This window comes from Gopherus flavomarginatus, chromosome 3 (genome assembly GCF_025201925.1).
Source record: "Gopherus flavomarginatus isolate rGopFla2 chromosome 3, rGopFla2.mat.asm, whole genome shotgun sequence".
Lineage (NCBI taxonomy): Eukaryota > Metazoa > Chordata > Testudines > Testudinidae > Gopherus > Gopherus flavomarginatus.
In genome coordinates, this window is record NC_066619.1 from 233953048 (window position 1) to 233968436 (window position 15389).

The window sequence follows — 15389 nt, forward strand, 5'->3', positions numbered from 1 at the left end:
AAGACATGGCCTGTACAAAGATTATTACATTAGTGTGCAGGGTGTGAATACAGGAGTGTATTCTGTCACAGTGGGTCAATCAGATCCTTGATCAGTAACTATGTTGCTGTCTAAACTATCATCAAGATGATTGTCTGTCTCTGATCCCTCACACTGAGTTTGCTTACAACAATGCTACTAACTTCCGCAACAAACAGTCTCCTTTCTTTCCCAGTGCCGTGACCCCACCCCTGGCCCCAGCTTGCGGGGAGGGTGCGGACAGGGATAAACAGGGGCATGACCCTGTAAACTTTGGGGACCACTGCCCTAAGGCCTGATCTATACTTAAAAATTATATCGAACTGGCTACATTGATTGCTCAGGACTGTCAAAACTTTCATGTCCTGAGCACTGTAGTTTGGTCACCCTAATCCCTGGTGTAGATGCAGCCCAGTTGACAGAATCCTTCCGTGGACCTAGGTACCACCTCTTGGAAAGATGGATTAACTGCATGGACAGAAAAATCCTTTCTGTAGATACAGTAAATCCCCCCGCCTCGAGAGGCAGTAGCTATGTCAATGGAAGAATTCTTCCATTGACTTAGCACTGTCTGCAGTGGGGTTTAGATTGATTTAACCACATCTCTCGGGGTTGTGAATTGTTTATCCCCATGAGTGACACAGCTATGTCAACCTCAGTTTTAGGTGTAGACCAGGGCTGAGTCTTTCAGCTGCTTTCATTTTACCAGCAACTAGGCATCTGCATGCTTTTTAAAGTCTGGGCCCCACACATAGTTGGAATGGATGACTCAAACTCTCTCACTCAGTCTCCTCTAATCACTGGCCTATTAAAACAAAAACTCTACTGCTCACATTTCAGAGTTTCCTGCTAGAGCCCTTCAAAGAGCCCTGCTAACTCATCTAACTGCAGGACAATCAGCTATCAAACCTAAACTTCAAACCCCCGCCCCCACAGCAACCAAACGTGTTACACCAGAGCTGCAAGTATTATGAGCATGTAGAGGGCAATGTATACAATCCTATTCTCCCCACAGAATCATAGATTACGGTTGGAAGAGACCTCAGGAAGTCATCTAGTCCAACTAAATCATCCCAGCTAGGGCTTTGTCAAGCCAGGTCTTTAGAACCTCGAAGGATGGAGATTCCACCACCTCCCTAGGTAACCCATTTCAGTGCTTCACCACCCTCCTTATGAAACAGTTTTTCCTAATATCCAACCTAGACCTTCCCCACTGCAACGTGAGACCATTGCTCCTTGATCTGTCATCTGCCACCACTGAGAACAGCCTAGCTCCATCCTCTTTGGAACCCTCCTTCAGGTAGTTGAAGGCTGCTATCAAATCCCCCCTCAATTTCTCTCTTCTGCAGACTAAATAGGTCCAGTTCCCACAGCCTCTCCTCATAAGTCATGTGCCCCACCCCCCTAATCATTTTTATTGCCCTCCACTGGACTTTCTCCAATTTGTCCACATTGTTTCTGTAGTGGGACCCAAAAACTGGATGCAATACTCCAGATGTGGCCTCACCAGTGCTGAATAAAAGGGAATAATCACTACCCTTGATCTGCTGGCAATGCTCTTACTAATGCAGCCCAATATGCCATTAGCCTTCTTGGCAACAAGGGCACACTGTGCCCATGATCCATGAAAGAAGGGGAAGAAAAGGGGGACTCAGATGCTTAGACAAGAATGAACTAGCTTGACCATCTAGCTGAAGCCCCTGCACACCATTATATCTTATTGTGCCTTTTATCACAAGTCTTATGCTATTTAGGGTATGCCTGCACTGGCACTGGAAGGTGTAATTTCCAGTTTGAGTAGACATACCTCTGCTAGCTCTTATTAAGCTACTGCACTAAAAATAGAAGTGTAGCTGTGGGTCGATAGCCACCCCAAGTACTCAGGCAGCACTGCTGAGGCTACACTTCTGTTTAGCATAGTAACTCAATTACAGCGTCAGTACGTCTACCAGAGCTGCAAATTTCACCTTCCAGCTCCAGTGTAGACATACCCCCAAGCTGTTGACTGTGGCTAGGCTGCAGGGTTAAGGTAGTCCAAGTTACAAAGCCGCAGCTCTTGGAGTCCTGTGATTTACACGTGCACGTCATAATTTTTAAAAACTCTCTACCCTTTAGCATCGCACAGAAATGCTTGAAAACGTGAACGCTACAGAGCATAGAAAACATGGGCAGAGGCAAGGGTATCCCATTGGGACCCATAAACATTAATATTTTGGGAGGACTCCACACATAATAAAAAGCAACATAGGGACTCGGGGCTCTAAGCAAAGCCAGTACCGCGGCTCCGCCCCACATCACACCCACCTCTGCTTCCTCTGCAACCCGGCTCGCAGCCCCCGCCCACGACCCCGCCCCGCGCCTTCAAGCAGCCAATCAGCGCCCTCCGCCAGTGGACAGGGCCACGACGCCGGAACTGGCGCATCGCATCGCCCGCCCTCCGCCTTCAAGCAGCCAATCAGCGCCCTCCACCATTTCGGTGCGTCACATTGCTGCGGCCGTTCCGCCCCCCCCCAAGGGCACGTGTGCTGTGTTGTGCCTGTCACAGCCACCGCGGCAGTACCTGTCTCGCCGCGGCTCTTCCTGAGCCTGGCTCGCGCCGTGGGGACTGGGCAGCTCTCCGCCCCGCGCGCCCCTCGCCCCCAGTATGTCCGGCTGCCCCGCCGCGGCCGCGCTCGCCGCCTGCCGCCAGGCGTGGGAGCAGGTGCTGGCCAAGGCCAAGCGGGCCGTGGTGTTCGTGGACGCGGCGTGCGCGGAGAGCCTGCACTGGGCGGGCGGCGGCGCGGGCGGGCTGCTGGAGGCCGGCGCCCTCAACGTCAAGGAGTTCTCCAGCTTCGAGGCGGGCGCGGCGGAGCAGCCCAAGGCGGTGTTCGTGGTGAGCAGCCTGCTGAAGGGCCGGGCGGTGGACGTCATTCGCGACATCGTCAGCCTCAGCCGCTTCCAGTACTGCGTGGTGTTCACCGCCGTGAGCCACGCCGTGCACCTGCTGGCCCACGGGGCGCCCGGCGGCGCCGAGCCGGAGGGGGGCAGCCAGGCGGTCTTCGAGCAGTTCGAGGAGAAGCTCTGCCAGTGGATGGGCAACATGAACTACACCGCCGAGGTGCGGCATGCCCCCCTGTTGCTGGCGCCCATCTCGCCCCATCTCTTCGTGACCCCGGCTTTTGCCTCGCTCTTTCCCATGACGCCCCAAGACCTGGCTCGCATCAATGCCTCCAGGCCCGAGAAGAAAAAGTTTGGCAGCTTGAACGACCTGGACTTCTCCTCTCTGCCTCCTGAGCTGCAGCTTCAGATCAGAACCCTGGTGTCTGGCTTGAACTCCTTGTTTGAGTGCTTAAGTGTGAGAGAGGAGTGCTTTGCAATTGGGACTCTGAGCAAGATTATTGCAGGGGATTTGGCGAACTACTCACAGGCCAGAAACAGGAGGAAGACAGCACAAAACCGAGCCTCTGTCATCTTCATAGACAGGACACTGGATCTGACAGGTAAGAAGCTTAATAGCAATATCACAATTGTGAGACGCTTCATTTACATTATTATGGTGATCACTGGATTTCGAAGTGCCTGTGCAGATAGGTGCTCACATACAAATGTGGCTTTAGTAGCCCATTGAGAGTGGTGAAAATAGGAGATGTGGGCTTGTGTTTAAAGCATGAGACTGAGCCATAAATTCTAGGTTCTGCCACTGACCCTGTGACCTAGAGAGAGTCTGTATAGTTTTTGTGCCTCAGGTTCCCAATCCTGGGAGAGGGGTGGGGAAGGGAGAGGGAAATGTGCTGTGAAGTTTATTTCATCATGGTTTGTAAAGTACTTTGAAATCTTTGGATTTAAAATGTCACATAAGGGTAAACAGCTTTTTTATAATGAGAGATAAAACCTGAGTTGTATCTTATTTAACTATTAGTTTTTATATGTCAGTTGTCCTGATAGAAGCTATTTTAGAAAATACAATAGCAAAACTAAACACAACTCTCAGGTTGGGGAGAAGATGAAATAATGAACCATACATGCTGTATGTTAGGCGTGTCACTTAGTGCACTCCTGGAGGGTGCTTAAATATTACAGTGATGAGAGCAGTATAAGAACCTGTATGGGGAAGAACAGAATAAGAATAAAATGCTCAGGGCTTGAAAAATTTACAAGGCATTTCCTAGCTAGATGTTTGAAAAAATGATATTGATAGGCAGAAATGAAAGACTTGAGTAGGGGAGGGGAGTCACCAGCAAGCTCCAGGGACAATGACCTGTGAGAAGGCTGAACTTCCATCTTTTGTATCAGGATCTGGCAGGTTGTGTTTCTGATAAGTTTGCATGCTTCCCACCAGTGATGGAAGGCAAAGGATGTTTCTCTTTTTCTCCCCCACTCTATTTTATTTTATGGCTTTGGGATTGTTATGGAGATGGACAGTGATACAGTAGCCCTCACCCCTTGGGGGATGGAAAAGAAAACAAGGGTTGGGAGAAGAAAGCTAGGAAAAGTGTAGAATCCATTCACTTCACAGCAGCCTGGCTGCTGATGAGAATTTTTCTTCCGCATAAATAGCTTCAGTGAATCCAAGAACTTCCCCAAGAAGCAGCAGAAGATAAGCTGCCACATTGGATCTGATCAACATTCAGAATCATGTCTCTGACAGTAGCCACCAGTACTAGAGGTGTTGGTGGAAGTTATATACAACCCACTTCCTTAATGGATATTTTTATGATAACAGGTCTTTGAGGTGATGTTTCTTTGTATTTCCAGGCAGTTTGTGCTTGGCTTACGAGCTTAGGAGAACAAGTCCTTATTTGACTTCAATGGGAGTCATGTTCCTAAACCATTCAGGCACTTTTGAAAATCTGACCCTTGTATCCTAAGTATCATAACTATAAATGTTTAATTTTTTTAGTCCTCCTAAGATCTTTGGTTCAATACAGTACCTTGTGACAGTGAGTTTCACAAGTTAATTTGATGGGATCTTTAAAAAGGATTTTCTTTTTAATGTTTGACATTTACCTATTAATTTAATTTTGTCCCCTTATTCTTGTATTCTGAATCGTACATAGAAGCACATAATTTACCTTCTCTATGCCATTTATTATGCTGTAAACTTCTGAAGTCTACCCTTTTATTCATCGCTAAACTATATAATGCTGATCTTTCAAATCTCTCCATTTATGGAGCTCTTTCTATGCTATCAATAACTTTCATTAGTCTTCTCTATACATCTTATTTCTGTTATACTAAAACTTAATTAAGCATCCAAGGTGAAGATGCACCATAGATATGCATTATGCTATAATATTTTCAGTACAATTCTCTATCCTTCTAAGTGTATCCTTGCTTGATTATGGTCAGTTTCATAGCTCTGGTCACAGGGTGCTGAACAGCAACTGTGAAACTGACCTGAATGATATTAATGTCATGCTGATGTTTGGGAAATCTGCTAGCAGTTCACTGGTTCACATTGAGTAGGCCATATGCTTAACCATGTGCTAAACTTAATATTCTTTAATAAAAGTTTAGATTCTACAGAAATTGGTAGTTTAAGTCTCCTACACCCTACGGAAAAGTTTCCTACTTGCCATTGAATTTTTCAAGCTCTGATGGATAGCTAAAAAGACAACAGGTATCAGAATACTTCATCTATATTTTTACCATCTCAAAGAACTGCATGAGAGCACACCCAGAAAGAAAAAGGAACAATTGCTTATTACCACATTTTGAGAGTGGCCAAGAAGAGAAAAGAACAAAGTTATGCAAGAGTAGCTCCACACACTCTAACCAGAGTCCCCATTGCAACTCAGCAACATCTCATAATCAAAGGCAATAGACATATTAAACAATATTGGCATGGTACTTGATGTGCATCTATTGGCAGGAGAAAATCAATTACCAATGCAAACAGCTGTGTCTGTGCCAGTTTAGCACCCTGCCCACCAAGCGTCAAGGAGATTTGAGGCAACAAGATAACAAGAGTTGTTTTGTCACCACCTTTTCATAGATTCTAAGAGTGGAAGGGATCTCGAGAGTTCAAGTCCAGTCCCCTGCTCTCATGGCAGGACCAAATACTGTCTGGACCATCCCGGATAGACATTTATCTAACCTACTCTTTAAATATCTCTAGAGATGGCGATTCCGCAACCTCCCTAGGCAATTTATTCCAGTATTTAACCACCCTGGCAGTTGGGAACTTTTTCCTAATGTCCAACCTAAACCTTCCTTGCTGCAGTTTAAGCCCATTGCTTCTTGTTCTATCCTTAGAGGCTAAGGTGAACAAGTTTTCTCCCTCATCCTTATGACACCCTTTTAGGTACCTGAAAACTGCTAGCATGTCCCCTGTCAGTCTTCCCTTTTCCAAACTAAACAAACCCAATTCTTTCAGCCTTCCTTCATAGGTCATGTTCTCTAGACCTTTAATCATTCTTGTTGCTCTTCTCTGGACTCTCTCCATTTTCTCCACATCTTTTTTGAAATGCGGTGCCCAGAACTGGACATAATATTCCAGTTGAGGCCTAACCAGCGCAGAGTAGAGTGGAAGAATGACTTCTTATGTCTTGCTCATAACACACCTGTTAATGCATCCCAGAATCTTATTTGCTTTTTTTGCAATGGCATCACACTGTTGACTCATATTTAGCTTGTGGTCCACTATAATCCCTAGATCCCTTTCTGCCGTACTCCTTCCTAGACAGTTTCTCCCTGTTCTGTATGTGTGAAACTGATTGTTCCTTCCTGAGTGGAGCACTTTGCATTTGTCTTTGTTAAACGTCATCCTGTTTACCTGAGACCATTTCTCCAATTTGTCCAGATCATTTTGAATTATGACCCTATCCTCCAAAGCAGTTGCAGTCCCTCCCAGTTTGGTATCATCTGCAAACTTAATAAGCTTTCTGCCAATATATATGGTCGTTGATGTAGATATTGAACAGAGCTGGTCCCAAAACAGACCCCTGTGGAACCCCACTTGTTATAGCTTTCCAGCAGGATTGGGAACCATTAATAACTACTCTCTGAGTACAGTTATCCAGCCAATTATGCACCCACCTTATAGTAGCCCCATCTAAGTTGTATTTGCCTAGTTTATTGATAAGAATATCATGAGAGACCCTATCAAATGCCTTACTAAAGTCTAGGTATACCACATCCACCACTTCTCCCTTATCCACAAGACTCATTATCCTATCAAAGAAAGCTATCAGATTGGTTTGCCATGATTTGTTCTTTACAAATCCATGCTCGCTATTCCCTGTCACCTTACCACCTTCCAAGTGTTTGCAGATGATTTCCTTAATACTTGCTCCATTATCTTCCACAGAAGTTAAACAAACTGGTCTGTAGTTTCCTGGGTTGTTTTTATTTCCCTTTTTATAGATGGGCACTATATTTGCTGTTTTCCAGTCTTCTGGAATCTTTCCTGTCTCCCATGATTTTCCAAAGATAATAGCTAGAGGCTCAGATACCTCCTCTATTAGCTCTTTGAATATTCTGGGATGCATTTAATCAGGCGCTGGTGACTTGCAGGCATCTAACTTTTCTAAGTGATTTTTAACTTGCTCTTTTTTTATTTTATCTTCTAAACTTACCCCCTTCCCATTAGCATTCACTATGTTAGGCATTCCTTCAGACTTCTCGGTGAAGACCAAAACAAAGAAGTCATTAAGCATCTCTGACATTTCCAAGTTTCCTGTTACTGTTTCTCCCTCCTCACTGAGCAGTGGACCTACCCTGTCCTTGGTCTTCCTCTTGTTTCTAATGTATTGATAAAAAGTCTTCTGGTTTCCCTTTATTCCTGTAGCTAGTCTGAAGCTCATTTCGTGCCTTTGCCTTTCTAATCTTGCCCCTGCATTCCTGTGTTGTTTGCCTATATTCATCCTTTGTAATCTGTCCTAGTTTCCATTTTTTATGACTCCTTTTTATTTTTTAGATCATGCAAGATCTCGTGGTTAAGCCAAGGTGGTCTTTGCCACATTTTCTATCTTTCCTACCCATCGGAATAGCTTGCTTTTGGGCCCTTAATAGTGTCCCTTTGAAACACTGCCAACTCTCCTCAGTTATTTTTCCCCTCAGTTTTGATTCCTGTGGGAACTTATCTATCAGCTCTCTGAGCTTACCAAAATCCGCCCTCCTGAAATCCATTGTCTCTATTTTGCTGTACTCCCTTCTACCCTTCCTTAGAATTGTGAACTCTATGATTTCATCATCACTTTCACCCAAGCTGCCTTCTACTTTTAGATTCTCGACGAGTTCCTCCCTATTTGTTAAAATCAAGTCTAGAACAGCTTCCCCCCAGTAGCTTTTTCAACCTTCTGAAATAAAAAGTTGTCTGCAATGCAGTCCAAGAACTTATTGGATGGTCTGTGCCCCGCTGTGTTATTTTTCCCAATGTATATTTGGATAGTTGAAGTCCCCCATCACCACCAAATGTTGGGCTTTGGATAATTTTGTTAGTTGTTTAAAAAAAGCCTCATCCACCTCTTCCACCTGGTTAGGTGGCCTGTAGTAGACTCCTAGCATGACATCACCCTTGTTTTTTTACCCCTTTTAGCCTAACCTAGAGACTCTCAACACTTCTGTCTCCTATGTCCATCTCCATCTCAGTCCAAGTGTGTACATTTTTTATATATAAAGCCCTCCTCACTAGGTTAGCCCGTCTGTGTCCAAATAGGGTCTTTCCCCTCCTTGAAAGGTGAACGCCATCTCTGCCTAGCAGTCCTTCCTGGAATAGCATCCCATGGTCAAGGAAGCCAAAGCCCTCCTGGTGACACCATCTTTGCAGCCAGGCATTCACCTCCACGATGCATCTGTCTCTGTCTGGGCCCCTATCTTTGACAGGAAGAATCTAAGAGAATACCACCTGCACTCCAGACTCCTTCATCTGTACTCCAAGAGCCCTGTAGTCATTCTTGATCCGCTCAGTGTCACACCTCGTAGTATCATTTGTGCCCAGATGGATGAGTAGCATGGGGTAGTAATCAGGGTGCTGGATAATCCTCGACAATGCCTCCGTGACGTCTTGGATACGGGCCCCTGGCAGGCAGCATAACTCTCAAGATGAAATGTCAGGGCGACAGATGGGCGCCTCCGTCCCCTCAGAAGAGAGTCCCCAACCACCACTACCCTACATTGCCTATTCGCAGTGGTGGAAGCAGACTTCCCAGCCTTAGGGATACGAGGCTTCTCCTCCTCTACTGTAGGGGGTGATTCCTTCTCTTCTGTATCAAGAAGAGCATAACGGTTACCTATTACCATGGCGAGAGGGTTTGGGGCAGGGGTGCTGCACTGCCTGCTGCCAGAAGTAGCCAGCTGCCAATGTCCACCCTGAGCCATTTCCTCCTCCACCAGTGGTGTGTCAGCAGTCCTGTGTACTGAGACAGCTATCTCAGTTGTCTCCACATGGACACTGTCCAGGAATTGCTCGTGGATTCGGATGCTCCTCAACCTAGCCATCTCCTCCTGTAGCTCCCTCACCTGCTGCCTGAGAGATTTCACCAGCAGGCACCTTTCACGTTGGATGGTCCCCCCGGCCTGGATGTCAGTAAGTGGGAATTGCAAATCATAGTTTCTGCAAAACCACACCAGGATCTGGGTAGAAGCATCCATGCTTCAGTAAGCTTTAAAAAAAAAAAAAAAAAAGAGAGAGAGAGAGAAAGAAAGATTAGTATAGAGCTATAGTTGGCCATATTGTCAAAGTCAAGTGATTGCCAATGCATTCTTGAGAGAGAGAACATGAGTGGCTTCTGTTTTTAAAAAGGGAGGGAAAAAAAGTACATACAGTATGTGGCTGCTGCTCCAGAAACAATCTCTGCCAATGATGATTCTTCACTGTTTTTCCACAAGCCAGGTACAGCATAGGTCACAGTCAGAAGTTGTCGAACAAAGCCCCCTTGCCCCCGCCCCCAGTACTTCAGGTAGCAACAGTGGCTGACCCAGAAACAGAACTGGCATTTGTCCCCTAAATATATTTCCCTATCTCCACAGAAGCAGACATCTCTGCCTCCATCTGAGCAAAATGTAACTACAAAATAAGAATTCTCACAATGACAAGAACTTAAGATCAGCCACTGAACACAAGCAGGTTGGATTAAACTATCCCAGCACCCAAAACAAATCTGATGATCGTATCTCAGAAATCTGTGCAAAGTTGGAGCCTTGAATCAAATCATGATCTGTTGTAATTTTATTGACCACTGATCTTGCATTAATCAAAATGAACCGAAGACCATTCAATGGATTTCTTCTGGTGTGAGGCATCTCTTGGATCTAATGTGAGAGAAGGACAGGACCTCTATCTTGGATCATTGGATGTTTTCTGGTGTGAACTGTCTTAAGTAGTCTGTGGGGACTAACTGATTAGCAGAGAATTGGTGGTGCATTAAACCAGGTCTTCATAACAAGCAAGGTCAGGTGTCTTGCCCAAAGTGTCATCCAAAATCAGATTTACTCATAGTCAACTTTGAACAAGCTGAGGAAGGTGGTATCACAGTTGTCTGAAGGATAGTTGCTCTACTAACTATGCTGAGAGGAATTGGGGAGAGTGAGAGGGTCATGGTGGTTGGAATCAAGAGAAGAGTCTCAAAGCCAAGTAACACGCAGTGATGGCAGCCTAAAGTGGCTTTCAGAGTTCCTTTTCCTTCCACTCCTTCAAAACTCTTCCCCTTCTTAACTAGCAGTTAAGACAGGAAAAGCGTATGTGTTAATATTATGTGATTATGAATGATTTTTATTCCAAATTAATTACACTACTCTACAGCCAAAATGCTTCTGAAATAAATGTAGTCCAACTTTACTAATTCTGGGTCACTGAGAACGAAAATGATGCTTAAAATTGTTAATTGGCTCTAGTTTTCAAGATATGCTATTGGGTCAGTATATACGACCCTTGACTTGGGAATGGCGGAGGATAAGTGAGTTATAAAGGGAAGGGATCTTAATTTAAACCAGAAATGACTAAAATACACCTTTGACTGGATCTATGAATAAATCTATGACTGGGTTTGGACAGTACTTGCTTTTTAGGCAAAACAATGAGTGATGCAATCTGAAGCTGGTATTGCGTCATACATGATATGAATTGCATCATGTTATTCCTAGAAGTCATGGATGATGCAATCATAACGAAGCTTACATCACTCTGCTGAACAAATTGCCCTATATCAGCTCTAGAAATCATACAGTGTCCTGCTCTCTTATTTGTCAGTGTTTGATTTTGCAAAGGGACACATTTCTGTTTAACCAAAGTGAGCAGAGATGCCTCGTACTTGTGTGAGCAGTGCAGATAACTTCTGCTATGTTTGTGGTGAAGTGACTTCTGCATTCCAAAAGCGCAGTATAACTACTATGGTTAAGAAAGCCTATCACCTTTATTTTGGCTGCAAAATTGGAGATCAGGACAAGAGGTGGGCCCCACACATATGCTGCAAGACTTGTGCAACAAATCTTCGCCAGTGGTTGAACAGGAAAAGGAAATCTATGCCTTTTGCAGTGCCAATGATTTGGAGAGAGCCAACAGATCATACCAGTAATTGTTACTTCTGCATGGTGCCTCTGGTTGGGAAAGGTGTGTCAAAGAAGAAAAAGTGGACTGGGCATTATCCAAACATTCCATCAGCTATACGCCCAGTACCCCACGGAGAAGGACTGCCGGTTCCAGAATCATTCTCACTTGAGTCAGACGAGGAAGAGGATGACACTTCTGGTCCTGAACCATCAATGTCACCGGACCCACATTTTCTCCCATCCTCCTCCTCTGAAGCACACCTCATAACACAAGGTGAACTGAATGACCTTGTCAGGGATTTGGAACTACCCAAGAGTAAGGCAGAGGTGTTGGGCTCCAGACTACAGCAGTGGAATCTCCTGGCAGGCTATCAGGGCAAATGGAGCCCATCAATGCTTGCAGACTATTGCTGGACAGTGACAAGAGATGCTCCATTTAATGAATACAAGAGACAAGCCAAGAAGCGTCGAGTAGACACTGAATAGGACTAAACTATGTACATAATAGTTTTTTGCCTTTTGTTTCATAATAAATTTTATTTATATCCCTTTTGCTGATTTTTAAAGTGTTACATAAACAGGACAGGTGAAATATTATCATGTAAAGCAACCATAAACACATGAAAAGACCTAGGTTTACAATTTATGATTAAAACTCTACTATCTACACAATATACATAGACATAAAATGTAAAAACTTAAATATCTTAGAAACAGTAGCCAATCAGTTGTTTTAATTGTCATATTTGAATTCAGCACATCAAAATACATAATATCACATTTTATCTCTGAAGCAGACGACTTCTCAAAAATTGTAGACCAGTGTTGTTGTTTAATTTTGAGCTTACATCCTGGTCTCTTCTCTAATACATTTGACGCCTATTCCTCATGTGTATGTTTGAATTGAAAACACACTGCTCGTTCCTGAGGCTCCGTGTTTGTCATGAAGGTCATAGAAGTCACGGATTCTGTGACCTCCATGACTTCTGCAGCAGGCCATGCAGTTGGCCTGGGAGCCACCTGAGTAGCTCGAGCAGCCACTGGGCCAGTTGCACCAGTTGCTGTTGGGACAGTCTTTCCCTCTGCTCTCCAAAAGCAGAAGTTTGTGTGTGCGGGGGCTCGGGATTGGGGTGTGGGTGGTGCTTACCTGGGGGGGGCTCCCGGAATGGCAACAGGAACTCCCCTCCCTCAGCTCCTAGCTCCATGTGCTGCTTCCGCCCGCAGGCACTGCCCCCACAGCTCCCATTGTCCATGGTTCCCAGCCAGTGGGAGCTGCAGAACTGGGGCTTGGGATGGAGCGGAGGCAGCACGTGGAGCTAGGAGCTGGAAGTCGTCACTTCCTAGCAGTCGTGTAGGGAACCCCCCCTTTGAGTACCCACGCTGCCCCCCCCCCCAATACCCATGGTGCCCACTTGAGTACCTGCAGTGCTTCCAGGCCACCCAGCACCTGCGGCACCTCCTGCTCCCCGCTTCTGGAGCCACCCCTCCCCCAGCTTTTAGTTGGGAGTATAGAGGCAGTCCTCGGACTTACAACACAATTGATTCCTGGAAATTTTGTCATAAGTCAAAATGTTGTAACTCAGAACTGCAGTACAGTCCATTGCAGGACCAACATCGTAAAGTCAAGGACTACCTGTATAGTAAAAGTTATGGACAGGTCATAGGGTGTGAATTTTTGTTTACTGCCCATGACCCATGACTTTGACTAAAAATACCAGTGACTAAAACGTAGCATTACTCATGCCTAATATACATGGATCTCCAAGAGAAAGGAGGTAGAACCAAGAAGATAGGGTCTTGTTATAAGCAGAAAAGAAAGCTAATGTATAGTCTGACATGAGATTTCCACCAAAATGATGCCACTTTTCTGCAAGGTAACTTTGCTCCAGTTTTTCATGGCTTGCCCTACACTTTGAGTGGTTGCCGTCTTCCTTGTGCAACAAATCACCTCCCTTAAAAACTTGCCTTTTAAAAACAAACACATATTTGTCCAGCAAAGCCTTTGCATGACAAACACAAATTGTTGGGCTCAATGCAGTGGTACCTAGGTGAAATTTAATGGCTTGTGATGTACAGTTGGTCAGAATAGCTGATTTAATGATCCCATCTGTCCTTAAAATCTATGATTACCTATGCAAGATGAGCTGTGCATTGAGTTTCAAAATAATGTCCTTAACAGCTATAGTCTCTCATATATAAAGAGCCAGCCACTTTCCTTATTTATGTGGCACTGTGAGCTAGCAGTGTAGCTCAAATATATACAGTATGTTGGATGATGGGAAAGGTTTGAGCTGTTGTTTAAGTTTACTTCCAAGCATGGGAATTTTCAAATCCATGCACTAAGCTAACTGGGTGCTGCTTTCTTTTAAGCATTAAAAGAACATTCAAATTATTCCATCATATTTTGCTGACCTCTCTGAAACTGCTAAAGCACTTTGTAACTAACTGTTGAAGAATTCTTGAATGCCACCATAAAGCTCTAAATATAGCAGTTTGCTTAATTAATAAGTGCCAGATTCTTCGCAAACTTTATCTGAACACAGCCTATACCTTGTCAGACAATACTGTGTTTGATCCTGTCTGAAATATTTTCAGCTGCTCTCAATCCCTACTACTAACTGTAATAATTTAACTATGAGGTGGCTTCTCTTTGAATGGCAGCTGTCTGTCAGAATGAGGGGATGATTACAGCATTGAGCTATAAATCATAGTTTGTATCAGATGTCCAAGGAGACAGAGTCCTTGCCCCTTCTGTATGAAATCTTACATTTCCCCTCCAAATATGTACAGATGGTACTAAATTGAGAGATGCTACTAACACCAGAAAGAACACAAATAATATAAAGGGAGAGAAAAAATTAGGAATCTGGCCAGGGAATAATAAAATGAGATTAATTCTGGACAAATGCAAGCTAATGTAACTGATCAGAAATAACCCACAGGCCCACATTAGGAGGTATGCAAAGCCATACTCTTGGAGGAGGCATATGGCTTGTGTAAGAGGAGAAGTTTTGGTTTACCACTGTTCATTTAGGTAATGAAAAGTGTGGTGCATGTTTTGGGGTTTTTTTGTTCATTTTTGTTTCTTAAATAGCCACTGGAAGCCTTCTCGTCCACTTTTCTCCTTAGATAAGGAATTAGATTCTTGTTTGAAAAAATCTCAAACATCTCTAAAATCATAAAAGTCCATTTAAATCCTACTTTTTAAAGTAAGTTCTTCAAAAAAGTATTGTTCTTTCTAATTTAATGTTGGATACCCCCAGGCTCTTATAGCACAGTAACTTTAAAAATGTGTATGTTCTCTTTTAAAACAAGACTAAATCTCCTCTCCCCAGTAATCGAATGGGTTTTTGTTCTTAATACTCCGTTTTTTCCCATGTTTGTATCTGACTCCTTATTTACTTATATTTTCCCAGGGGCAGTTGGTCATCATGGTGACAGCCTAGCAGAGAAGATATTCTCTGTGCTTCCTCGACTTCCTGGACACGCAAATGATGTGATGGTTAATATGGTGGAACTCACTGCACTGCAGACTAAAGATGAAACTTGCAATATTATAGCACCTGGCTGCTTGGCACAACCAAAGTAAAACTGCTTTTTTTCTTTTCTTTGTAAATAACAGACTTTTTTGTGTGGTACCGGGGAAGAGAACAATAACCATATGTCCAGAAAAATGGAAGATTATGGTTTTAGTGCTATTGAAATAGATTCTGAAATAATAATCAATACATATATACATGTACAGTGGTGGGTGAAATAAGCTCCTGGTAGAGGCAGGATTTCAGTTCTTCAGGTTAAGTTTAATTTTTAAAACTAAAACAGTCCAAAGTAAATCAGAACAGATAAGCCAGGTCCTGCTGCCTGGCCCTTCCTAAAGCATCTACCTCACAAAATTTCTGCGC

The 15389-nt window shown here is 44.1% G+C and overlaps 1 protein-coding gene across 3 annotated transcripts in view; it reads left to right on the plus strand.

Moving 5' to 3' along the window:
- Positions 1 to 2550: 2550 nt before the first annotated feature.
- The window catches only part of SCFD2 (sec1 family domain containing 2), a 316169-nt gene continuing 303330 nt past the window's right edge, over positions 2551 to 15389 (plus strand). The window contains exons 1-2 of one of the 3 annotated variants that reach the window (XM_050947620.1): positions 2551 to 3497; positions 14904 to 15072. In XM_050947620.1, the coding sequence (XP_050803577.1) occupies positions 2663 to 3497; positions 14904 to 15072 (1004 nt within the window). In that variant the 5' untranslated portion in view covers positions 2551 to 2662. The remainder of the gene's footprint in view (positions 3498 to 14903; positions 15073 to 15389) is intronic. The other 2 variants (XM_050947621.1, XM_050947619.1) reach the window with 2 other exon arrangements.